Genomic DNA, 27,554 nt, shown 5'->3' with positions numbered 1-27,554 from the left:
TTTGGAAATCTTACAATATTTTCCACGCCATCTTAAACATTAATAAGGTCTGGGCAGAAATTACTAAAAGTTTTTTAAATGGCACATGGAAGAAAATATGCCCACGGCACGTAAAAGGCTTCGAAGGATTTGAAAAAGACCAATCATATGAAGCGGTTACAGATAAGACTGTAAAGGTTGCAGAGCTACTTCAGTTGGAGGTTGATGCCAAAGACGTGGAGAAGTTAATAGAGGAAGAAGAGAAATTATCTATTGAAGAGCTTATTGACTTGCAGGCAGCGATAGTGAAAGAAGAAAATGCTGACGAAGCTAAAGATGAACCAAATGAGGAGCCAAGATGCTTCATCACCAGGGAGATGGCAATGGCATTTCGTGAAATTGCATCGGCAATGGCGAGGTTTGAGAAGATGGATCCTGACAGCGAACAATTCTTAAAAGTTAACAGAGGGGTGAATGATATGCTTGCTTGCTTGCTTACTACAAAGAAATCTACAATGAAAAGAAAAAAGCCACCATCCAGTCATCCATTAATGTTCTTTCCTAAGGTTGAGCGGCTTCTAAATCTCCTCAACTTCTGCAGCAGTGTACTTATCAGCTGAAGACGTCGATTCTGGCAACAATGCTCGAGAGGTAAAACTTATGGACATTATGCCTGTCTCCTCTCTTTTTTTGAAATTTTTTTTAAATTGCACGCTTTTGTAATTTTTTCTGCACATGAGATAAAAAATTGAATAAATATAATAAATAATTCTATTTACATGTTCATCGAACATTTATTTTTTGATTTAATCAATTCACTGAGCATAGTTGCGTGTGCTACACAAGCATAGGGAAATTCTCCGACTTACGTAGTGTTCCGCGGAACGCAACTCTTACGTAAGTCGCGGAGTTCCTGTACATATATATATATATATATATAATGTGTATATATATATATATATATATATATATATATATATATATATATATATATTTCAGTATCGAGTTTTATCTCCAACCGAGTTACGTTATATGAATTTCATATCTCCTATCAAGTTATATGTATTAAGTTGTAACATTACATTTGTAATATCTAAGTCGTTATATGTATTGAGTTAAAGAATTGTTTGTAAAATCTAAGTAGTTATAATAGATAATAAATTTAACTATCTTTTGCCACCAACGTGATTCGAACTCTCAAGCTAGCTGTCTATGCCAAATCACCGATTCTAAAAGCTCTATGGATATTACTGTCGTACGTTAGATCTACGCGACAAATTAAATTATTAAATCACGTAAGTAGTGCTGTAATTTATAATTTGTAATCCTCTGCTGATACTGATTACACTGCTAGAAGTTTCGTAGATCTACCAGTATCTGCTATATTGATAATAATGGCAGCAGATTCGAATGCTACTGTCGATACAGTGCAGGCAGAAATCGATTGTGGTTTCTATGCATTTACAAAGCCAAGTAAAGAATAAATGCACCAATTTAATCAGAAAGTCACAAAAAATACTATCCTACTAAATTTAAATCAAAAGTTATAAAAACAATTTCAAATCAATAAATAAAAAAGTCCACTTAGCGGCTTTGAACACATCTGGCTCCCACTAACCTCGTCAGCAGACTTTCATTGGGAAAGCCGCATTTATCACATTATGCTAATGCATAGTGTGATAAGTAGCATATATAAATTGTTCTGATGACTAAGTGTTGCAGTTCTTCCTGTTTGTCACCATCTACATCATAAATGAAAGAAAGGTAGATTGGAATATATTTGGTTATATTCAGAATTCCACAGTTTGTTTAGAAGCATCAATTTTGTGAAACTTCTGTTTTCATTTTTTTTCTCTTTTTTATTATATTAATAAAATATGGTTTACATTTATGTTATATGTAACATTATGTGTAAAGTGTGTTTTTTTAGTGTAATCTTAATATTATCCCTTTTGAGAGTATGCAAGTGTGTATGTGAGCATATATGTTTTTTCTTGCAAGAGATCAAAGAGTATGAACTTACATGTTCGTAAATTCAAATGATACTTGTAAGGAAATTAACTTTTTCTGCATCAGCCGAAAATCAATAAATAAAATAATAATAATTCAAATGAAACAATGTTTATACTATGTGTATGTGCTAACAACTATGTTTACAAGTAATAGTAGCCATTTTTATATTTTTGATAGGTCACACCCATTTAACAAGGCAATGTGTGCTTACATGAATGAAATTCACTGAATTCTGTGGAATTTAGAAAATTGATAAAACTGAATCAAATAATGCATACATAAATGTAGGGGATATTAATGCCAAAATGAAAACAAAAAGTAGTAATGAAATTTTTTTATTTCTTTATGATTATTTCCATTTCAGTTTTTTTGTTTTTTTTCCCAATGTATTTTTTTATGAGATTGATTTTATTTTTAACAATAATCCCTCTAATATTCAGTTTTTATTTATATATATATATATATAAGTGTCACCAATGAAAATAAAATAAAAATAAATATAGATGAAGTTATTAAACACAAAATGCCGAGCCTAGTTGAAGAAAAAAGAGAAAAAGAATGTTAAGAACCTATATAAAAAAAAAAAAAAAAAAATAAGTAGAATTAAATCTGAATTAATGCCGAATTAACAGGCCAATCATATGTACAAAAGCTGAAAGAAAAAGAGGGGAGGGTAATAGAGATAAAAATTATAAAATAAAAATTAAAATTATAAAATAAAAATTAAAGAATTAAAAATTAAAAAATTGGTACATAGATCAGGTATTTCATCAGGGGGCTACACCTGATCATGTACCAAACACTGTGTTTCTATGCAAACTCATGCTGATGGAGACGCTATAGAAATGAAATGGATACAAAAAATGAAATGGATATAAAAATTGTTTTTTTTTTTTTTTTTTTTTAAATCTCCAGAAACATGAGTGAGGTAGCCCCAATGCAGTGTATTTAGATTAATAAATTAAGTAACGTAGTGTATTTAGAAATAAATTGAGTCGATAGTATGTAAGAACGCAAACGCAGTGTGTTTAATTTAATAAATTAAGTAGAAAGTGTGTAAGAACATAAGTTTAAATCAAAAGTATGTAAGTTAAATAATAATGAATAACAAGGTAGCGGTATAGAAAAAGGAAGCAATGCAAGGTAGGGGAGGGAAAAGAAGTTAAAAATATAGAGGCGAAGATAGTGAGAATAAGAAAAGTGAGAATGTCCGAATCACCCTCGTATTACACTAATAGTTCAACAGACGGAAAAACGAAGATCAGAAAGTAGAAAGATGTAAAGAGAAGGAAAAGAGTTTAAAGGATACTAGGCAAGCTGGGTGTGTAAGTACCCAACCTCATAGAGAGGGCCTTGGCTGCGAGAGTGTTAGTAGAAGTGGAAATTAATACCGCTAGCTTGTAGTGTATATTTTGAGTGATGAAAGACATGAAATATAATAAAAAATATGAAGAGGAGAAAAATTAAATACCTATGATATTTGGCAGAAATAAGTTGAGTGAAATATAATCAAGAAATGAAGATACCAGTTTGCGATCATGATTAATAAGATACAATTATGCGAACATGATTAATAAGAATGGAATGTAAACAGAGGGAAAACTATGACAACGATGGTGGAGTTGCTCAGAAGAGAAGAACTATGGGAGCCCTCTGTGGTTAAAATAAAATAGAGAAAATAAGATTGGACATAAATAAATACTGATATTAAATTACGAAAAATGAGAAGAAAAACTTAGGAAGTGAAAGAACACGAACATCGTTCTAATAGAAGTCATTACATTCCATTCTTATTAATCATGATCGCATAATTGCATCTTATTAATCATGATCGCAAATTTGTATCTTCATTTCTTGATTATATTTCACTCAACGTATTTCTGCCAAATATCATAGGTATTTAATTTTTCTCCTCTTCATATTTTTTATTATATTTCATGTCTTTCATCACTCAAAATATACACTACAAGCTAGCGGTATTAATTTCCACTTCTACTAACACTCTCGCAGCCAAGGCCCTCTCTATGAGGTTGGGTACTTACACACCCAGCTTGCCTAGTATCCTTTAAACTCTTTTCCTTCTCTTTACATCTTTCTACTTTCTGATCTTCGTTTTTCCATCCGTTGAACTATTAGTGTAATACGAGGGTGATTCGGACATTCTCACTTTTCTTATTCTCACTATCTTCGCCTCTATATTTTTAACTTCTTTTCCCTCCCCTACCTTGCATTGCTTCCTTTTTCTATACCGCTATCTTGTTATTCATTATTATTTAACTTACATACTTTTGATTTAAACTTACGTTCTTACACACTTTCTACTTAATTTATTAAATTAAACACACTGCGTTTGCGTTCTTACATACTATCGACTCAATTTATTTCTAAATACACTACGTTACTTAATTTATTAATCTAAATACACTGCGTTGGGGCTACCTCACTCATGTTTCTGGAGATTTAAAAAAAAAAAAAAAAAATTAAAAAAATTTTTATATCCATTTCATTTTTTTGTATCCATTTCATTTCTATAGCGTCTCCATCAGCATGAGTTTGCATAGAAACACAGTGTTTGGTACATGATCAGGTGTAGCCCCCTGATGAAATACCTGATCTATGTACCAATTTTTAATTTTTAATTCTTTAATTTTTATTTTATAATTTTAATTTTTATTTTATAATTTTTATCTCTATTATCCTCCCCTCTTTTTCTTTCAGCTTTTGTACATATGATTGGCCTGTTAATTCGGCATTAATTCAGATTTAATTCTACTTAATTTTTTTTTTTTTTTTTTTTTATATAGGTTCTTAACATTCTTTTTCTCTTTTTTCTTCAGCTAGGCTCGGCATTTTGTGTTTAATAACTTCTCCATCTATATTTATTTTTATTTTATTTTATTTTACTTTCATTGGTGACACTTATTTATATACATGTATCCTGTTTTGCTGCTTTGCGCATTCAGGTGCACGTACTGTTTTTCCTTATTTTTTCCTTTTTTTTTCCTACCACTTCTTCATTTTCATATATATATATAAAACCATTTTAAAAGCATCTGTGTACACATTTCTTCATTTTTTTACAACTTCAAAATTACTTTTTAAAAATTCACTCCTAGCTGCATGCATACTGTTCAGTAACTTGGTCACAAAAGGGTTAATATATAGTTCTTTTACATTTGAAATATGGTGTTACCACTTTATTTATTTTTTTAAGTATAATTGTAATATTAATATTAGTTCTTTAAAATATTCAAAATAGATGGTGGTATGCTCTGCAACTTTACACTCATTTGAAGTGAAGAAACTAGCTGTGAGTATTACTTTCAGTTTTTATTAATTATTTAAAGAATTTTTTCATTATAATTTGTATTATATAATTAACTTTTATATGAAGAAATCTGTCAAGGAGTAATCTCTCCTACTTGGAAACTAAATAATGATACAACCCATATTTCAAATTCTTTGAAGTTGAATATATATACCAGTAATTCATAACTGAAGTGCTTCACCATCCTTCACCCATCAGTGAACTTTTTTTAAATAAAGCAAGTTGATCTATAGAGCATGTATCATCCCCATATTTAAACAATTAGTGTGGCCAGTTATGATTTCATGTTAATTTTTTTTTTTTTTTTTTTTTGTCCTCTCTGACAGTATAGCATAGTCTGGATTCTGTTCAAGATTAAGAATTCTGAAAACTGGCTGCAAACCTTCCAAGCACTACTGTCAACATTGCTTCATCATATAATTGGAACCCATTCTTAGTGATGGGCATTGAACATATTTGCATAGTTGTAGATTTAAATTCAGGGATTTTGTAGAAGAAAACCAGCAAAAACAAAAGGATAAATAAAAAAATTAAAAATCACTAATAAATTTACTATATTTCAGAAATGGTATACCAAGTGGCATTAGCATTAAATATCTCAAAACACATAAGAACTGAAAATTTAGGGCACTGGCCTTAATGGACCAAGAAAATAGATATAAAATGTTAGGATGCTAAGGATATTATCAGTGTGTGAAAAATGTAAATATGGCTTTGTTTTATGTTATAAAAAATTTAATTGCTTCCGGCTTTCCATATAAAAATTTCAAGTAAAATATAATTACTGCACAGAAAATTAAAGGTTCTAGGATTTCTTATAAGTTTGTGGTGTTTCATTTCTGCAAAATATGGATTATTTTATTGAAAAAAATCAGTAAAATTATTAAAATTGTTTTTTGTAATTTTTTCATTTATCTGTAGGTTAGTTAATTTATTAAAAATTTTAATAATGATTCATTTTAAGGGGTTAGCTTTAATAAAATAAGTGAGCATGTGATACTTCTCTACTCAAAATGTATAAATATTTCTCGTTATTATTATGTTTTACCTTAATTAGTAATTAATGAAGACTAAAAATAAAACCTCTTCAAAGAGGTAATATTTATTTTTTAGAAATAATTCTTAAAATATTGCATTCTGTCTTTGGACATTTATAATGCTATTTGTTATTTGGTTTTTTTTAGGAGCATTAGCAACTAAGGCCATATTGCTCCGGGGATATGCGGTGGTCATTTCATGACCTTTCCGCATCCTCCGTATTTGGTGGTCACGGGCTCGAACCCCGGTCTAATCAAGAAGCATGTGCTACGCACTGCTGTCCTGCCCACCTGGCTACGGAGGCGAAATGGATATTTCTTAATGAAATTTTTTCCCTCCATATCAAAATATGCACAGACAATATTATTTCATTTTTAAAAGTGGGATGTTACTTAACCCAGGAAGAGGTCTAAAGGGTTCATAGAGAAAATTTTGGTATTGGCAGTCAAACAAAAACATTTTATTTTTAATCTGATATTTATTTTTGACACTTTCATATAGCAGTAAAACCTTAGTAATTCAGAATAGTAGGGGATGGGATATACTGAATTATAGAATATAATAATGTATAATTATTTTCTATGGTTTTACTTCTTTTACAAAATGATTATGAAAAATTTGGAATTGCACCATCAGATTCTCATATAGGAAAAATTTCTGTTCTACCTTAATAAAATTTATATATAAAACAAGCATTCTTAATTATAGACTGTCTAAATTAAATGAGGTTTTGCTGCCCTAACCATCAGCTCAATAAGAATCAGTAGCTTCGGAGACAAAACAAAATATATATTGTTTCAAATATATATTAGCATTAGTGACAAATGCTTATGCAGCATTTGCCACTAATAAAAAAAAAAAAATAAAATATATATATATATACACACACACACACACACACACACACACACACACACACACACACACACACACACAGGGTGATTCAGGAGGAATAGTAAATATTTTGGGAGGTTATAGTATTGATTATTCTGAATAAAAAATTCATATAAACGTGTACAATTCTCAATGGATACAGAGATACAGCCTGTTTGAAACTGGCGTGCACAAAGCCATTATTGAGAGGTATTAAAGAACGATAAATGACTTATTGTTTGTATTTATTGACTTTTTGAATGATAAAACACAAATAATTGACAAATTTATGGTTCATAATAAATGTTCAAAAATCCCACTGCCAACCTCAATGCACTTTGCAACTCTTGTGGTAATATGACATGTTGTTCTTCTGATCGTCTTGCCGTTCCTTTATGAGGGCATCAGTATCCAAAATGCAAGCAAGCAATTTGTCTCTTGTATTCACCTTTTCTTTGTATACATCCCCATAAACAAAAATCTAATGGAGTGAGGTCTGGAGACCTTGGTGGCCAGTGAACAGGACTACCGCGGCTGATCCATCATTCAGGAAAAGTTCAATTTAGATATTGTATCACGATGGGTGTAATGTGCAGGAGCTCCGTCATGCTGAAAGTACATACCAATCCTTGTAGCCAAGAGAACAACATCCTCCAATAGTAGTGGAAGTTCGTTTTGCAGAAATTCTAGGCAAATGGGCCCTGTAAGATGATTTTGTAATACAAGGCCCAATCAAACAACGATGGTACTGCACCACACATTTACAGAAAAGTGATATTGAAAATTTGTTTCTACAGTGGCATGTGGATTTTCGTCTGACCACCTATGAGTTAAGAGTGTTGTTGATACGTCATGGGTGAAGGTAGCTTCATTGCTGAACAGCTTTAATGGAATTAATCAGCAATTAGCATTTACCCACTGACAAAATTCCAATCGCTGGGCGTAGTCTCCTGTTTGAAAGTGTTGCACCTGCTGTATGTGAAATGGATACAAGCCATGCTCACGTAATATTCGCCATGCTCTTCTCTGTGGAACACCGATATGCATAGAAATTCTTAGTGTGCTAATAGTAGGACTATGTTCTACTGACTGAAGAATGTGTTTTTTTTTCATCCACATTTTGTTCATTTGCATGTTTAGAAGAAATATGAGCACAGGGAACTGTACCAGTCTTATGCAGTTTGGTGTAAATGCTCTTGAATTCTGCAGTTAGGAAACCATCGATGGTATTCTCTACAAGCAGCAGTAGCACTTCCACCACAAAAACCGTAGACAAACACCACATCGGCATATGCAAAGATGTGTGGCATTCTTAACAACACTTCTAACACCAAACAACATCAGGTTATAACTGCTTCTTGGTCACATCTGATTCAGGGAGCTGTGCATGCCAGTTTCAAACAGCTGTATCTCCATATCCATTGAGAATTGGACACATGTTTATATGAACTTTTTTACTTAGAATAATCTATACTAACCTCCCAAAATATTTACTATTCGTCCTGAATCACCCTGTATATGTCCACCTCTAATAATCTAATATTTCCTTAAATTTCTTCAAATTACCCAGTTCTACAACACCAGATGGTTTGTTCCAACAATCAACTACTATATAGCTGAAAACAAATTTCTGAACATTTTTCCTGCAACCATCCTTCCTCAGTTTAAGTTTGTGAATCCTTATGTGTTGTCTGAGCTAGAGTAAGGATGCCATCAGTATTTAGCTTACCCAATCTGTTCAGAGCCTTAAACACTTCTCAGGTCTCCTTGCAAGTGCAGTTTCCAGATACTGCAGAACTGAAATCAGATCTTGTTGTAGGCGCCTCCGTAGCCAGGTGGGAAGGAGCAGCAGTGCGTAGCACACGCTTCTTGATTAAACCGGGGTTCGAGCCCGTCACCACCAAATACGGAGGATGCGGAAAAGGTCTGGGAATGACCCCCGCATATCCCGGAGCAATATGGCCTTAGTTGCTAATGCTCCTAAAAACCAAATCACAAACATCACAAACACAGATCTTGTTGCCCTTCTCTGTACCTATTTCAACAGAGCCACATCCTAAATTGAGGCTACCTGACCTGTATGCAGTACACAAGATGCGACCAACCATTGGTTTAAACAACAGGACAGTTTCTTCATATGTCCATGCTGGCAAAATTCCTTTGTTTCTGGTGGCAAAACAGTATCTCTTAGTTGGTATGAAAAGCTTATTAGCTTTTACAGTTCTACTGTTTTTAAATCCTGCTAGGCCACTAAGTAATCTACTGTCATTAAATGCAGACATTATAGGAATATCATGAACATGATGGCACCCAAACAATGTGATGAAAAATTTGAATGTGGTCAGTTCAGTGTGACAGAAAGGACAAGAGGGTGAAGAAAGAGTTATGATGTTTGTTAAGAAGAACTTAGAATCTTAGGTGGTGTGACTGAAGCTCTGGAAAAATAAAAGTGAGTAGAAGTGTACTATAGACTTGTTATTTGGTTTTTAGGAGCATTAGCGACTAAGGCCATATTGCTCCGGGATATGCAGTGGTCATTCCCTGACCTTTCCGCATCCTCCGTATTTGGTGGTGACGGGCTCGAACCACGGTCTAATCAAGAAGCGTGTGCTACGCACTGCTGCTCCTTCCCACCTGGCTACGGAGGCGCCACTATAGACTTAATGACTGCAATGAGTATAAGGAACAAGTATACAGATAGAATGGGCAGTAAGCCAGAATAACTTATGGAGAGATTTTAACTTTCTGGATATTGACTGGAAATTGTTGGTCCATTACTTACAAAATAGCAAGATGTTATTGGATCTATTTAACAAAATTTGGATTACTCAATCCATTATGCTCTTAACAAGATGCTTCTCTAACATGCTGTATTCTACACCACCATGTTAGAGAAGTAGTATGAGAAATACTACTGATCTAATTGTCAGCAGTGACTCTTCGTGCTTTAAGAATCTGCAGATAAAGAAATGATTCAGTGGCCGTCGGTGTATGGATGTATATTTTACTTAAAGATGTAACTATTGTCGAGGGCAAGGGCTTTTGCTTTTGTAAAGATGACTGTAATGATCTCAGACAGTTTTTAAAATCTATTCAGTGGAACTAACTGATGACGTCACTGACTACAATTTTTTTTTTTTTTTTGGAATTACCGAGGGAAGTAATCACAAAAGCTGCTAAGCTTTTTTATATAAACCGAAAGATATTATTCAAGGTTTAGACCTAAGTGAATGTCAGATGAACTGGTGGGATAGTCACAGAGAAGAAAAATGCATGGGATGATTATAATTTATCAGGGGACAACCTACAGTAGGTATATCTGCAATTAAGTCATAAAGTAGGGTATGTAAGCTAAGCCAGATTAGAAGTTTGGCAAAGAAAAGCTGCAAAAATTTCTTTACTTATGTAAACACTAGAAGGAAACAGATTAATCACATTGGTCCACTAGATAGGGCTGGTATAACTATTGGTGATTCCTGCTTAGGTTGCTGACAAATTGAATAGGTATTTTGCATCTTGCATTCACACGTGACGAATTTTTTACAGATGGGAATGCAAGAAGTATATCAAATTACAGGGAGCCAAATGATTTTCATAACTAAGAGAAGAGTGGAAGAGAAATTGTTGAAGCTAAAAGGCACCTGAGGTGGATGAAATCCCAGTTATATTAAGAAAGGCAGTGAAAGAGATCAACACCTCTTAGCTACAATTATGAGGGCATCTGTTCAAGCAAGCTGCAGGAGAGTTCATGGGATTTTTGTCAACTATATACATGAATTTTACCAGGAGAAATCTGCTAGAATGGGTACAGAGGAAGACAATTAGGTTATGGGGGAACGAAAAAGTATTCCTACCAAGGAAGGCTTCAGTTACAAAAATTGCAGTTTCTGGAAACTAGGCTTGATTTCAGTATAGTATGTTATATCATCAAAATTTGCACACCATTTTGTACTGCTAGGGATAATGAAAGGTGGAATGGTACCTCAGTCTTTAGATGCTTGAAAAGTATTATATTTGTGTGAGAAAATTTCTTATTCTGATTTTGAGATATTGATTGTTTATAATGTTATTTTTTCTTATTAATTTTATGTAATTTAAAATTGTTTGATAACAGTTACTTTAAAAATTAAATTAAATTAAATGCAAAAATTACATTATATCATTTTATAATACAGTAGAGTCACGATTATCCAAGACCCAATTTTCCGAGGTTCGGTGTTATCCAAGCTAGCGCTTAGCTCAATTTTTACATAAAGGCTAAGTGATGCTTTAAAGAGTTGTTTGTGTTCGTATGTATGATGAGAACAGACTGTGCTGTGCTGTTTCACAAAATTTTGATGACTCACCTCCCTCCTTCCCCTCCACCCACTCTCCATGAAACTTCAAGAGTTTTATCTGTCGGGTTCAGTTTGACATCTCGTTCAGGTGATTTCGCTTGTGACTAAAAAAAAAAAAAAATTTCTGTTTGTACTCTGGCATGACAACCAGGTTAGTAGAGTTTACAATAAATTGTCAGTACAAATATTTATTGTATTTAGTAGTCACGGGCTTGAACCCCAGTCAACTCAAGGAACACGTGCTATGTACTCTCGCTCCTGACCACTCAGCAACGTTAGGCCTACCACTAGTTTATCGGTTCCGTGTAGCTTTATTTTTATTTTATGTACGATGAGTGTAAAATGGAAACATGTCATGGTTTCATTAGACTAAGTTTGATGCCATCAAACGAGTAGACAAGGGCAAAACAATTAAAAAGCTGGCTAGAGAGCTAGGTGAAGTGACTGTAGGAGATTGGGTGAGAAATCGACAGAACATCGAAAAATGGTGTTTACAAAGATTGTCTGAAAAAAGTGATGAGCACATGAGAAGAAAAACAATGAAAAAGGAAGAATTTGAACAACCATCTGAAGCACTTTTTTTGCGGTTCACCCAAATGAGACAGAAAGGAAGCCCAATTTCTGGACCAATTCTACATGCAAAGGCTCTACAATCTCAGAAAAATTTTCCTGATGGTGATGAAGAATTTACAGCTAGTGTGGTTAGATAGATGGAAAAAGAGGTATGGAGTAAAACAGCTGAACATCGCTGGGGAAAAATCATCTGTTTGTCAGGAAGAAGCGCATGCAGTCTTTACCAAAAAGTTTGCAGAACTCATAGGGGAGGAAGGTTTAAGTTTGGATCGTTTACAACTGTGACAAAACAGGTTTAAATTATCAAATGCTTCCGACCAAAATGCTCGCGTCACAAGAAAAAAAAGCAGCACCTGGGTATAAACATAGTAAGGAGAGACTGACAATGTTGGCATGTTCAAATGCATCAGGAAATCACAGGCATAAGTTGCTACTTATTGGAAAGGTTAAGAAACCAAGAGCCTTCAAACATGTACATGTGGAAAGTCTTCCTTGTAAATATGCTAACCAATCAAATGCGTGGATGGATTCATGTTTGTTGAAAAAAAATGGTTCCATGAAGACTTCGTTCCTTCAACAAAGAAATTTTTGGCAGAAAAGAAACTCCAAGGAAAAGCATTGTTGCTTCTGGACAATACACTATCTCATCCAGATGAAACTGAACTAGTCTCTGGTGACATTAAAACTCTTTTTTTGCCTCCTAATGTAATGTCTCTAATCCAGCCACTAGATCAGTGTCCTGGAGACATTGAAATGGAACTACAGGTGACAACTTTTAAAACAACTCCTGAAAGATCTCGAAAATGGTGGAACTGTTGCTGAAAGCCTTAAAAACATAAATGTGAAAGATGTCATTTACTGGCTGGCAGAATCATGGAAAGAAGTAAAAACATCAACTCTCATGAAGTCCTGGAAAAAAATTCTCAGTGAAACCAAGGAAGAAGATCATGATGAAGATAACCTTCTGCTTATAGAGCTAGAATCTTCCAAATTCAGAACCTATTATGGCAGAAGACATTCAAAATTGGATAAATGAGGATGAGCAAAAAGAGATGACTGATGACACAATTATAAATTTAGTGAGTGAGGGAAAACAAGAGAGTGAAGACGAAGATGTGTGTCCAGGAGAATGTTCGAAAATTTCTCATACGGAAGGCCTAAATGTGATTTAGACTGCACTGAAATAAGCTAGATATTCATCCAGATACTGTCGACACTTTCTTTTCAGCACTTGTCATGATTGATGATGAGTTGAATAACTACAAAGAATTAAATAATAAAATATAAACTATTTTTATTCAACTCTCATAGCCAATGTCACAAAAGCACTGTGCATCAAAAATAAACAACTTCCACAAAGAAACAATAAATCAATACTAATTGTTGCTTAGAAAGTAGAAACAATAGACTGAAACATTTCCTCATCCCATCCATGCCTCATATATTGACTAATGAAACAAAAGAATAAATAAATAAACCACACCGCCGCCAAGGTCACAGCTGTCGGAAAGGCACAAACAGCAAGGATTGTGGAGACATTACCTCTGAAAGCACCTAACCATTTAATGCCCATGAAAAGCGAAGGTAGTTGAATTAAATCACACTCGCTATCTTCCTTTTATCAATATTTCTCACTCACTCCTAATATAATATACCTATATGTTAAAAATCAGTTGTCTCAGGGGAAAAGAAAACCCAATGAGAGATATTAAATATTGAGGAATAAGATGTCATTGGGTTAGGGTTGAACTTTGGAGGACCACAAACCATTGTAATACTCATGATTTTTCACCCTCATTTTTTGTGGGCGATATCATCCCCATTGAGAACCCCCTGATCTAAAGATATCTCCGAAATATGGGTATATACTATATAGTATTACAAATTTATGTATATTGAAATTAGAATAAAGGAATTCTTATTATACAGTGAGTTATGAGGCTACAGCAATTATTCATCTGTGTATGTTTGATACCTTTTTTTTGGTTCACATTAAAATTTAGAGAACCATTTGTACAAGGATTCCTAAATGTGAGATTGATAATGGCATGCAATTTGAATAATAAATTATGAGTGAGTTATTTTTTCCTACGAGTCTAGACTTTTTGGGTTGTCCTTATTCAGTTTAATTTTTTGTAAAACTAAGCTTGAGTATATATTAGCAATTTTCTAATGACATAGCTTTTTTTTTATGTAGGAAAAATTGATGCGTTTTCCAACATGGGTAGATTTGAAAGGAGAGGACAGTGTTCCTGAAACTGTCCATCATGTGGTGAGCTATATCTTTAATCCATTGGCATAATTTAAATATTAAGGTTAAATATCCCTAGACTTAAATATATGAGCTCAACTTGTTATTCTTACTGCTCCCCTTCAGAAAAACCTGTTTTTTATTATTATATTAATAATAAAAATTAATTAATAAAAATAAAATAATAAATAATAAAAAAACAAATGTGGAAATTTTATTTATATTACAAGGGTGTCTTGAAAGTCTTATTACATCTATATAAAAGCTGTTCGGTACTTATGGTATGGTAAAGCTGGAAATCCGACAACCTAATTGGGACCGGGAGTTTGCCAATTTTTGGATGTTTTTTTTTTTTTTTTGGGATAAGTCTAACCAAACATGAAATGTCAGAATATATGGGACCTGGAGTTTGCCAATTTTTGGATGTAGTTGTTTTTTTTTTTTTTTTTTTTCTTTTTTTTTTTTCTTTTTTCTTTTTTTTTTTTTGGGATAAATCTAACCAAACATGAAATGTCAGAATATAAGCACAAGTAGAGGGAGAATGCATCAGTAGCATGGTTATCAGCTTTTGATAATTTGTCTACATAATTAACTTATTTTTATTAACTACATTATTTTATTCTTATTTATTCTTTTATTTTCCTATGATATTGATCAAAATTTAAAAACGAGAAAATTTAGCACCATGAAGTTACTTAACTGTGATCACCTACAAAATTGCTCTGGTAATATGCCATTTGAAAAAAATAAAATAACAAGTGGGAAAAAAAAAATACTGCATTAGAATTTTTTTTTAACTAAACAAGGCTATTTCTTATACAGTGGATTCCGGTTATTTGGGCCACCAGTTAATCGGGGCAGCTGTTTATTTGGGGCAACTCTTAAAAAAACAGAAACCAACTGAGAAAATCATCATCAGCCATTTTCAATCCACTGCAGGATGAAGGCCTCTCCAGCAACTATCCAGTTCCTTCTGTTTTGAGCACTGGCCAACCATTTACTACCCACAAACTCATGAATTTTATCTATCCATCTCCGCCTTTGTCTTCCAGGTTTTCTTCTAGCTCCTCTTGGATACCATTCTGTTATTTTCTTAGTCCATCTGTCATCATGTCTTCGAGCTATGTGTCCTGCCCAAGACCATTTTAGTTCTTTAGTTTTGATAAGAATGTCCTTTACTTGAGTTTGTTGCCTAATCCATGTGTTTCTCTTCTTATCTAACAGTCTGATTCCCAATATGATTCATTCCATTCTTCGCTGTGTAGTTCTCAGCTTCTCTTCCATTCTTTTGGTGAGTGCCCAAGTTTCACTTCCATAAGTCATGGTGGGGAGTATACATTGGTTCATTATTTTACGTTTCAGACAAACTGTGATATTGCTCTTCAGTATGTGACTATATTTCCTGAATGCTATCCATCCAAAATTTATTCTTCTCTTGGCTTCCAGCCATTTATCATTATCACAGCTAATAACTTGTCCCAGATAAGTATATGACTCCACCTTTTCAATTACTGCTCCTTCAATCATTATTTCCATTTCTGTGGCATACTTGTTCATCATTACTTTTGTTTTAGCCATAATCATCTTTAGTCCAAAATCCTTACTAGCTGTGCATAACTGTTTAAGATTTTCCTCTAATTCTTTGGGATCATGGCTTATGACCACAATGTCATCTGCAAATCGTAAATGGTTTAGGTACTCTCCGTTCACATTGACTCCTTTCTGCGACCAGTCTAATCTTCTGAAAGCTTCCTCAAGGGCAGCAGTAAACAGCTTCGGAGATATTGTGTCTCCTTGTCGAACTCCTTTCTCGATTTTAAATTTGCTACTGTCTTTGTCTAGTCTAATAAAGGATGTAGCACTCTCATATATTTTCTTCAAAATCATAATATATGGAGTATCTATGCCTTGTCTTTCCAGTGCCCAAAACATTGCCTTATGCTGTATGGAGTCAAATGCCTTTTCATAATCCACAAATGCCAGGCATAATGGTGTTTTATATTCATTTGCTTTCTCCATTAGCCGTGATATTACGTGAAGGTGATCCATAGTTGAGAATCCTGTCCTAAAGCCAGCTTGCTCTTTCGGTTGATTCTCATCAAGTATTCTTTCTAATCTGTTAGTAATGACCCTTGTGAACAATTTGTAGATATGGGATAACAAGCTAATTGGTCTGTAATTTCCAATTTCTGATTTATCTCCTTTCTTATGCAGCAAAACTATGATTGCATTATTCCACTGCTTAGGCATCACACCTTTTCTAATGCACTTTGTGAAGAGCCTTGCCAGTTTTTGTGTTATGTCTCTTCCTCCCAATTTTAACAACTCTACAGTAACTTCATCTTCCCCCGGGGCTTTCCGATTCTTCATTTTCTTCAATGCATGTTCTACCTCATCGGGAAGAATATCGGGTATGTCGTATGTGTTGCTACTTTGCAATCCATCTTCCCCACTGCTGGTATCATTCCCTCGCTCCTTGTATAATTCTCTGTAGTAGTCTTCTGCTATTTGAATTACGCCTTCTCAGCTGTTAGCATTAGTAGAGGCATTTGATGCAAGAAAGCAAGCTTATGCAGCATCAGCCAAAAAAATAAAGTAAAATAAATAAATAAAAAATAACCACTTCCACTTCACCCATCTGTTTGTTCGAAATACCTGTCCAGCTGAGCCTTAAACTTATTTAGGCTATCAACTTCCACGACAAGAGATGGAAGTCTGTTCCACCTACCAACCATGCGCTGGCTAAAGGCAAATTTCCGCACATCTATCCTACATCTGTCTTCCCTCAATTTGAATTTATGCCCTCTCAGGTGATTATTCTGAGCAAGAGGAAGAATCCCATCAGCATTGAGCATGCTCAAACCATTCAAGGCTTTGTACACCTCTATCAGATCACCTCGCCAGTACCTAGTCTCCAGACACTGTAATTCGCAAAACTTAAGCCTTTCTTCATAAGAGCACCCCTTTGTTCCATTCACTAATCTTGTTGCCCTTCTCTGTACTCGTTCCAGCAGCTCTACATCCTTCTTGAAATGAGGCCTCCAGGCCTGTATACAGTACTCTAGGTGTGGCCTGACCATTGCCTTATACAAGGGAATAATCACCTCCTTATCCCTGCTAGAAAAATTCCTATATATCATTGACAATACACCATGAGCTACTCTTGCAGCCCGTCTGCACTGCTCAGAGAACTTCATATCTGCCTGCACAACCACCCCCAGGTCCCTTTCATTCTCTACCACTGTCAGTGTAGTACCACAGAGTTGATACGTTGCTCTGGGGTTGCTGTTTCCCATATGTAGTACTTTACATTTGTCAATGTTAAACTTCATTTGCCACCTCTCAGCCCATCTGCTCAACCTTTCCAGATCCTGTTGCAGCAGCATAGTGTCAGTAGTGTCCTTGACAACCCTGCCAACCTTCGTATCGTCTGCAAACTTGGACATTAACCTTGATATACCATCATCAATATCATTTATAAATACAGAAAACAATAAAGGACCCAATACTGAACCCTGAGGGACTCCACTAATAACATTAGTCCACAATGAGCAGTGTCCATTAATTACCACTCTGTCTTCTCCCCCTCAACCACCCCTTTATCCATAGCAGCAATTTGCCTCCAATGCCACACTGCTCCAATTTGTGCAGCAGTCTTCCATGTGCAACAGTATCAAAAGCCTTTCTAAGATCCAAGTATATAATATCAAAGTTATTCCCTGCATCCAGTTCTTTTGTGACTGCATCATAGTATCCAATCAAATTGGTCAGGCAAGACTTCCCCTTAACAAAACCATGCTATAACTGAAGTCTTGTCTAAATGATCCTGCAGTGCTTCTTTAACCAGTGCCTCCATTAATTTTCCAGGAACAGAAGTTAAACTCACAGGTCTATAATTACTTGTGTCAGCCTTTGATCCTCCCTTGTGAATTGGGGTCACATTTGCACATCTCCAGTCCATGGGTACCTCCCCTGAGTCCAAGGAAGCTCTAATAATTATGGCTAAGGGTTTGCTTACTTCCTTTGCTGCCTCCTTTAATATAACTGGATAGATCCCATCCACCCGGGTGCCTTTCTTGTGTTTATCTTCAACAATTTCTCCTCCACTTTACTCTCAGTTATTACAAGATTCTCTAGCTTACTGCTAGAGTTGAATACACCTCTGGCATTCCCCTCGCTGAATAACTCCTCATGTGTAAATGTCGATGCAAAATATTCATTTAGTTTGTTCGCTACCTGAGCAGGGCCATCAACAGTTGATCCATCGATATCAAGTGGACCAATCTGATTCATCCCCTTCCTTCTAGAGTTTACATAAGTAAAGAACTCTTTGCTGTTTTTCTTTGCATCCCTTGCCAAGGATTTCTGTAATCTGCCTTCGCCTGCCTAACCTCCTTTGTAACTTGGTTACAGATCAACTTGTATCTATCATGGGCTTCTGTGTCACGTGTTAATTTGTATGTATCCCATGCATTTTTCTTCTCTGCCATATGCCTCATTAGTTCATCTGACATCCATTTAGGCCTAAACCTTGAACAGTATTTCTTAGTTGGTATGTAAAGCCTAGTAGCTTCCAAGATAAGTTCTTTGAATGCTTCCCATTTTGAATTTGCTGTTGGTAACATCATCAGTTGGTCCCACTGTATAGAATTTAAATACTGTCTTAGACTATCATAGTCACCTTTACGAAAGCAATAACCCTTCCCTTTACCCCTGATGGTAGTTACCTCTTTGAGTAAATCCCACTTCAGCATACTGCAATCACTGCCATCTAGTGGTTACTTTATCTGCAGATTCTTAATGCATGAAGAATCACTACTGATAATCAAATCAAGAGTATTACTCTCTCTAGTTGCTTCCCGAACATGCTGATGTAGAAAACAATCATCCAATAAATCCACAAAAGCCCTGCTAGTGTGTGAGTAACCAGCCCCCAAATTCCAGTCAATATCTGGGAAATTAAAATCCCCCATTATAAGACTTTCTGATTTACTGGCCCACTCTATTTCTCTGTACAGTTTCTTATTATACTCATCAGAGTCATTAGGCCTATAGCACACTCCTACTCTCAATTTTGATCTCCCAATGCTTATGTCACACCAAACTGACTCGACACTGCACTGTCCAGCGATGTCGACTGGCTTCACTTCCTTGGATTTTATGTGTTTCTTAACTAATAGCATAACCCCTCCTCCCTTACTATCCTGTCTATCCTTTCTGTAGACATTGTAATCCCCAAATTCCAGTTCTGTATTCCTTATATCTGTGTGACACCACGTCTCTGAAATCCCAACAATATCTGCCTTTGATGTTTTGAGCAATACCTCAAATTCATCAAATTTATTTACTAAACTACTAGCATTGGTGTACACGCAAGTATACATGCACCTGCTCTTCCTCTTAGCCACCCTAACACAACCCATGTGTTCACTTGTACCCCCTTGATTCCCAGCAGTCTCTGAAATATCCTGCATCTTATTTTCCAAGCTGCTGCTCATTCCAATAGAAGGAGTGCAAGAATCACTTTCTCCTCTGCCAGTGGCTACTGTTAATCTATTAGTCCTTGTATCCCCCCCCAATCTAGCAGTTTTCTGACCCACCTAACACTGCCTCAATAGCATCAGCAAACATTCTTGCACCCTTTCTATTTAAGTGTATCCCATCCCTGTAGAAGCAGTCTCTCTCCTGTTAACAAGTACAGACCAGGCTGAAAAAAATTCTACTCCTTGAGCCCTGCACAATCTTTCCAGGGCCGAATTGATCGACAGGGCTCTCATCATATACTCCCTCCTATCGTGTCTGGGCAGAATTGCAGACACTTTCAAATTCAACCCTAATTCACGGCTTTTTTTCATCTGTACTTGTTAAGTAATTCCGCCGGTCTCTGTTTATAAGTACACCATCGCTATTCTTCAGTTTCAGTATCATTTGTCTTTCTGTATTACTGCTCATGGCTGCTGATTTAAATCCATTGTTTTCCCTTAATGCTTTTCTACTTTTCTTGTGTTAAATCTTCTTATGTCCTCTCTGAGTCTCTTTCTAATGGCTTTGCATAACTCAGTATACTCAATTTTCTCCCTGTCAGTGTTTTTCTTGCTTTTCATTTGTCGTCTTCGGTTCATCATGAAAATGTTTCTTGCCTAATTTTTTCTTTGGATTTCTTTTTCCCTATAGGTTTCTTGGGCTTTATCACTTTCAGAAAGTTGTAATATTCCTCATCTATATCTTGGTCCTGAGCAGTCTGCAGAAGCTCAAACTTGTTCTTAAGTTCCAGTACATACTGCTTTTTCTCCTCTTCTGTTATCTCAAAGACCTTTGTATTATTTACTCGAGTCAGTTTTTTCCTTTCCTTTCCTACATCTATATCAAGTGTACATCTTACCATTCTGTGATCACTTCCAACAATTACCTTATTCAGGACGGTAACATCATTCACAATATATCTTCTGTTAGTGAGGATGAAGTCGATTTCATTAGTAGTTAATCCATTTGGACTCTTCCATGTCCACTTTCTGTTCACCCTTTTCTTGAAAAAAGTGTTCATTACTGACAGTCCTTGAGATCCTGCAAATTCCACAAGTCTTTTACCTCTCATTTCTTTCACGAATTTCAAAATTTCCTATAGTTCCCCTTTCTGCGCTGTTTTGTCTTTTTCAAACCTTAGCATTGAAGTCTCCCATAATAATAGTGTAGTGGATTTTCTGCTCATCTAGAATACTCAATTTCGGTGTACATTTCTTCAACCTCTTCATCATCATGGCTCGATGTTGGTGCATAAATCATTATAATCTTTAGCTTGTATCTCTTAGAAATCTTGAGTATTAGTCTTGACACTCTTGGTGATGTACTTTTGAATTCCAAAATGTTGTTTTTAAAATCTTTATGGACCAGAAACCCAACTCCACCTTCACTCCTTTCACTGTTTCCATTAGTGTACAGCAGGTTTCCACTTGATAAACTTATAAGTGATTCATTTCTTCTTCTTGTTTCAGCCAAACCGATGATATTCCAATTCGCATTTTCTAATTCCTTTTCCAGATCTAATATCCTGTCTTCACCGATGAGTGTTCTTACGTTATAACAGGCCAAGTTCAGTTTCTGTGCATGGCAGCCTGGTCGTACCCAGAGATTCTTAGCACCCTCTGCTTCCACTCTGATCCTCTCGCTGCCGTAAGAGGGATAGTGAAAGCTGCTGGGGACTGAGGGCCATTTGTTTCGTCGTGCTTTCATATGCTGGAGGGTTTGGTCTTTTCCTCTTCACGCTGACCAGGCGTCTTGAAGAGAACCACTCTACACGTTCGTTGCCACCTAAGTGACGTAACAGGGCTTACCATCGAGAAGGTGTGCATGAGTGGATTTTAGGGAGGTAGGCCAACCGGACTTCTCCTAAATCTTCTGTAATAGAGAGATATTGGATCCATCAGTGTTTTAGGCTGAGTGTCTGATAACACACAGGATACCTGTTCCCCTCTAAGCCCTCAATTGAGAAAATAGCCAGGGTTTACTTCGCTTAATTGGGACATGCCGTTTAATTGGGGCAGGAGACTGCAGCACTGGAGATTACCCTCAATTGTCTCCGACGGTACCACGTGGTTTGGTCGAAATTCTGGAGGTCGTAAAACAATTAGCAGTTACATGTTTATGGAGCTTTTCTGTTAGTGAAATCTATCATAAACAGACAGTGAACTCAATCTTACTGAATTTGCGATAATACCGACAGCTGGAATTCTGTGGGTTATTATGGTGAAATGAGTTTACACTTCCATGAAATCTTCAATCATATAAAAAAATTAATTTTCAGATCTTCTCTTCATTCCTATTTTTAAAGCTTTGTAAGTCGTTACTCCGTTCTCACTTTGCGTATTGTGTTACTTGCAATTTGTGTGTGCCGTATTCTTTGTTATTGATTGCTTATCTTTTTACTCTTTTAAAATTTAACTCCTACCCACAAATGTCAGTGAACAGAGATGTCAACTAGTTAGTATGTACATATTACAGTACGTATTAATTATTCCGATTATCACATATATTCTTCCGATTTTAACATATCATTTAATTTTTTAATTGGTAAGGTAATAAAGGGTAAATTTGTGCTTAATATATCTTTGTTTTTATAGCCTGTGGATAATATTCCTCCTATTTTCGCTAATTAGAATCACTGTTTAATAGAATTAAAATTCAATTCACAAACGTGATCACAATGATCAACGCTTATTACACATGGTATAGTGAACGGTACTTTGCTATGGTGAGTTCGTCGTAACGTGATTTGATTGTACAATGAATAAATTGTAAAGGGGGGTACATTGTATTTTTAACTATTTATGTGAAACTTTGGATAATTGAGGCAGCCGCTTAATCGAGCCAAAATGCACTAGTCACGATGTGTTCCAAATAACTGAATGGACTGTATATATACAGTGGCGGACAAAAAAACTGCATCACCTTAAAAAAAGTAACATTTGTAGTGAAACATATAAGATATTGTTTGATTACAGTCATTTTGTTTGTCACAAAGCAAAGGTATTGTGTCAGATAATGCCTCTATTGCATCAGATAGTAATTTGCTGCCATTGGATGCTGGGAGTCATAGTGGAAGAAGTAAATATATGGGCTATATTAGGGTAATTAACAGTAGAAACAGGTGCATGTATACGTGCATGTACACCAATGCTAGGAGTACAATTAATAAATTTGATGAGCTTGAAGTGCTAATCAAGACATCAGAGGTAGATATTGTTGGGATATCAGAGACATGGTGTCACACAGACATAAGCAGTGCATAATTGGAATTTGGAGAGTACAATGTGTACTCTCCAAATTCCAGAAAGGACAGGAAGGCAGGAGGGGTTATGTTGTTAGTTAAGAAATATAAAATCTAAGGAAGTGCATCCAATTGATGTGGGTGGACAATGCAATGTTGAGTCTGTTTGGTGTGACATAAGTGGGAAAGGAAAAATGAGAGTAGGTGTGTTGTTATAGGCCTGATGAGTATAATGCGCAATTGTGCAGAGAAATAGTGGACCAGTAAATTTGAGTGTCTTATAATGAGGGATTTTAATTTCCCGGATATTGACTGAAATTTGTGGGTTGTTCGCTCACACACTAGCAAGCCTTTTGTGGATTTATTGGATGATTGTTTTCTACAGCAGCATGTTTGGCAGGCAACTAGAGAGAGTAATACTCTTGATCTGATTATCAATAGTGATTCTTCATGCATCAAGAATCTGCAGATAAAGGAACCACTGGATGGCAGTGATCACAGTGTGCTGAAGTGGGATTTACTCAAAGAGGTAACTACCATCAGGGGTAAAGGGAAAGGTTTTTTCTTTCGTAAAGGTGACTACGGTGTTCTGAGACAGTATTTAAATTCTGTACAGTGTAACCAACTGATGATATTACCAGCAGCAAATTCAAAATGGGAAGCATTCAAAGAATTCATCTTGGAAGCTACTAGGCTTTTCTTACCAACAAAGAAATATTGTTCAAGGTTTAGGCCTAAATGGATGTCAGATGAACTAATTATACATGTGACAGAGAAGAAAAATGCATGGGATACATATAAATTAACAGGTGACACAGAAGCCTATGGTAGATATAAGCTGGTCTGTAATCAAGTCACAAAGGAGGTTAGGCATTCAAAAGTAGATTACAAGAAATCTTTGGCAAAGGATTCAAAGAAAAACAGCAGAGTTCTTTACTTATGTAAACTCTAGAAGGAAGGAGATGAATCAGCTTGGTCCACTTGATATCGATGGTTCAACTGTTGATGATCCTGCTCAGGTAGCTAACAAACTAAATGAATATTTTGCATTGACATTCACACATGAGGAGTTATTCATGGAGGGGAATGCCAAAACGTGTATTCAACTCTGGAAGTAAGCTAGATCATCTTGTAATAACTGAGAGTAAAGTGGAGGAGAAATTGTTGAAGATAAACACAAGAAAGGCACCTGGAGTGGATGGAATCTATCCAGTTATATTAAATGAGGTGCAAAAGAAGTAAGCGAACCCTTAGCCATAATTATGAGAGCTTCCCTGGACTCAGGGGAGGTACCAATGGACTGGAGATGTGCAAATGTGACCCCAATCCACAAAGGAGGATCAAAGAGAGACACAGGTAATTACAGATCTCTTAGTTTAACTTCTGTTCCAGGGGAAATCAGTGGAGGCACTGGTTAAAGAAGCATTATAGGATCATCTAGACAAGACTTCAGTTATAGCTCGGACACAGCATGGGTTTGTTAAGGGGAAGTGTTGTCTGACTAATTTGATTGGATACTGTGATGTAGTCACAAAGGAAACTGGATGCAAAGAATAACTTTGATATCATATATTTGGATCTTAGAAAAGCCTTTGATACTGTTGCACATGGAAGACTGCTGCACAAATTGGAGCAGTGTGGCATTGGAGGCAAATTGCTGCTATGGATAAAGGGATGGTTGAGTGGGAGAAGACAGTGGTAATCAATGGACACTGCTCTTCGTAGACTAATGTTATTAATGGAGTCCCTCAGGGTTCAGTGTTGGGTCCATTGTTGTTTTCTGTATTTATAAATGATATTGATGATGGTATATCAGGCATAATGTCCAAGTTTGCACACGATATGAAGGTTGGCAGGGTTGTTAATGACAGTACACTGCTGCAACAGGATCTAGAAAAGTTGAGCAGATGAGCTGAGAGGTGACAAATGAAGTTTAACATTGAAAAATGCAAAGTACTACATATGGGAAGCAGTAATCCCAGAGTAACGTATCAACTCTGTGGTACCACACAGACAGAGGTAGAGAATGAAAAGGACCTGGGGGTAATTGTGCAGACAGATATGAAGTTTTCTGAGCAGTGCAGATGGTCTGCAAGAGTAGCTCATGGTGTTTTGTCAATGATATACAGGAATTTTTCTAGCAGGGATAAGGAGGTGATTATCCCCTTGTATAAGGCAATGGTCAGGCCACACCTTGAGTACTGTACAGGTCTGGAGGCCTCATTTTAAGAAAGATGTAGAGCTGTTGGAATGAGTACAGAGAAGGGCAACAAGATTAGTGAATGGAACAAAAGGTTGCTCTTATGAAGAAAGGCTTAAATTTTTGCAATTTATAGTGTCTGGAGACTAGGAACCTGCGAGGTGATCTGATTCAGGTGTATAAAGCCTTGAATGGTTTGAGCATGCTCAATGTGGATGGGATTCTTCCTCTTGCTCAGAATAATCGCCTGGAAGGGCATAAATTCAAATTGAGGAAAGATGGTTGTAGGATAGATGTGCAGAAGTTTGCCTTTAGCCAGTGGGTGGTTGATTGGTGGAACAAACTTACATCTGTCGTTGTAGAAGTTGATAGCTTAAATAGATTCAAGGCAGAACTTGACAAACATTTGGAGCGGGTGGATGGGTGAAATAAGGGGTGTATTTTTTTTTTTTTTTTTTTGGCTGATGCTATATAAGCTTGCTTTCTTGAATCATGTGCCTATGCTAATGCTAACTACTGTAACAGAAGGGCGTGTGGCAAAAATTGAGGCATTAATCCTGAAAGAAGAAATACCTTTGTATTTCTTCCTCTTTTCTGCCCTGAAGTCCTTTCTTGATGGAAAACGCTTTGCTATTGATGAAGGCGCCTCCGTAGCCAGGTGGCCAGGAGCAGCAGTGCGTAGCACACGCTTCTTGATTAGACTCTGGTTCGAGCCCGTGACCATCGCATATCCCCGGAGCAATATGGCCTTAGTTGCTAATGCTCCTAAAAACCAAATAACAAACAAGCAAGCTATTGATGATATGATTTTTGCTGCCGAGTCATGTGTAAAAGACAGTCAGAGGACTTCTTTAAAACTACTCTGCAAAAGTGTATTGAGAGGAGGAAAAAATGTGTCATTTTATTTAGTAACTAGTTTTATCCTTTTATTTATAACTTTTAATTTTAATTAACTATTTATTTATATATTTAATTTTTTTTTTCTTTCCTGGTAAGCTGTATTGAGTTTTGTTGAATATACACTGTTACTGGTTTCACTGTTGTATATGTTATGTATTGTTGTAAATTTAAAAAAAATATATAGAAAAAGAAAAAAAAGTGTTTCTATGTAGTTAAATATGACATAATTTCAGATGGAGGAGTATTTACATAGGTGTAACAAGACCTTCGGGACACCCTTTATAACACTCTTTATACTTTCTTACCCTCTGTTCAAATTGCTGATCACAGTGTATGTATAACCAGAGAAATCATATTTGACCCTGTGTATAACCAGAGAAATCATATTTATGTGATGTGTGCGATACCGCATTGCAAATCCACTCTTGCACTATCATTTTAGTCAAGCTATAAAAATATTCTTATTGGACTTGCTGACAAATTACTTTTGTTACGAGAATGGACTGATGTATAAAGCTTGATCTGATCAAAAAGTTCAGCGATGGGACAAATAGTTGAAGTGATGAAGCCTACTGCCTGTTCAGATAGATCTTTCAAGTTTCTTGATGCCATGTACACTTATTCTATAAACACTTCTGCAACTTCTGGAAGCATTCTTGATAAGCAATTTTTTTGGAATGCTAATAGCTTCTCTATCACTGTAGCAAATCTGTGACCTTTCAAGGGAACTTTAAGCTTGGATGGAAGGGAATTAGAAGGAGCTAAATCTCATTAGTATGACAGATGGTCTCCAAGTGGAGTGCTTTGCAGGAAATTCTTGAATGGAAATTCAAGGATTTCCTTGAATGGCAATATGTACAGGGGCATTGTTATGATGCAAGTGGAAATTCCCTGACGCCTACATTTTCTTGCTGTTTTTTGCTGAACAACATTGCTCAATCACCATAGAAGTTTCACAGAATGCTTGGTTCATTGTTTTGCCATGCAAGAAAAATATATAATGAACAATGCCCTGCAAGTAACAGTTTCCGTTGAATACAAAGTTAAACCAAAGTAGCTAATCATAATGTTTCAAAACGTTAAGCTTGTAGGAAGAAGGGAAAGAAATTAGGTGTATAGTACAGCTTTCATCAAAAGCCTACAAAAGCTCAATCATCACCAAAGGCTACAAAAACATTTAAGTACAGTAAATTCAGAGCACCTAGAAAAATATAAAACGAAATCCCAAGCTTGAAATGAAATAATATAATATCTTGGATCAAATTACTTCTGATTTTTTTTTTAGTATTTATGAAAAT

At 35.7% G+C, this 27,554-nt stretch overlaps 1 protein-coding gene across 1 annotated transcript in view; it reads left to right on the top strand.

Moving 5' to 3' along the window:
* The window catches only part of Ddx1 (ATP-dependent RNA helicase Ddx1), a 339,750-nt gene that overhangs the window by 213,956 nt on the left and 98,240 nt on the right, over positions 1–27,554 (top strand). The window contains exons 20-21 of the mRNA XM_090381389.1: positions 5,252–5,302; positions 14,339–14,413. Coding sequence (XP_090237515.1) covers positions 5,252–5,302; positions 14,339–14,413 — 126 coding nt within the window. The remainder of the gene's footprint in view (positions 1–5,251; positions 5,303–14,338; positions 14,414–27,554) is intronic.

Source organism: Mastigoproctus giganteus, chromosome 9 (genome assembly GCF_048544385.1).
Source record: "Mastigoproctus giganteus isolate SK-2022 chromosome 9, ASM4854438v1, whole genome shotgun sequence".
Taxonomy (NCBI): Eukaryota; Metazoa; Arthropoda; class Arachnida; order Uropygi; family Thelyphonidae; genus Mastigoproctus; species Mastigoproctus giganteus.
The sequence above is the reverse complement of the archived record's forward strand: the minus strand, read 5'-3'. Positions and strand labels throughout refer to the sequence as shown.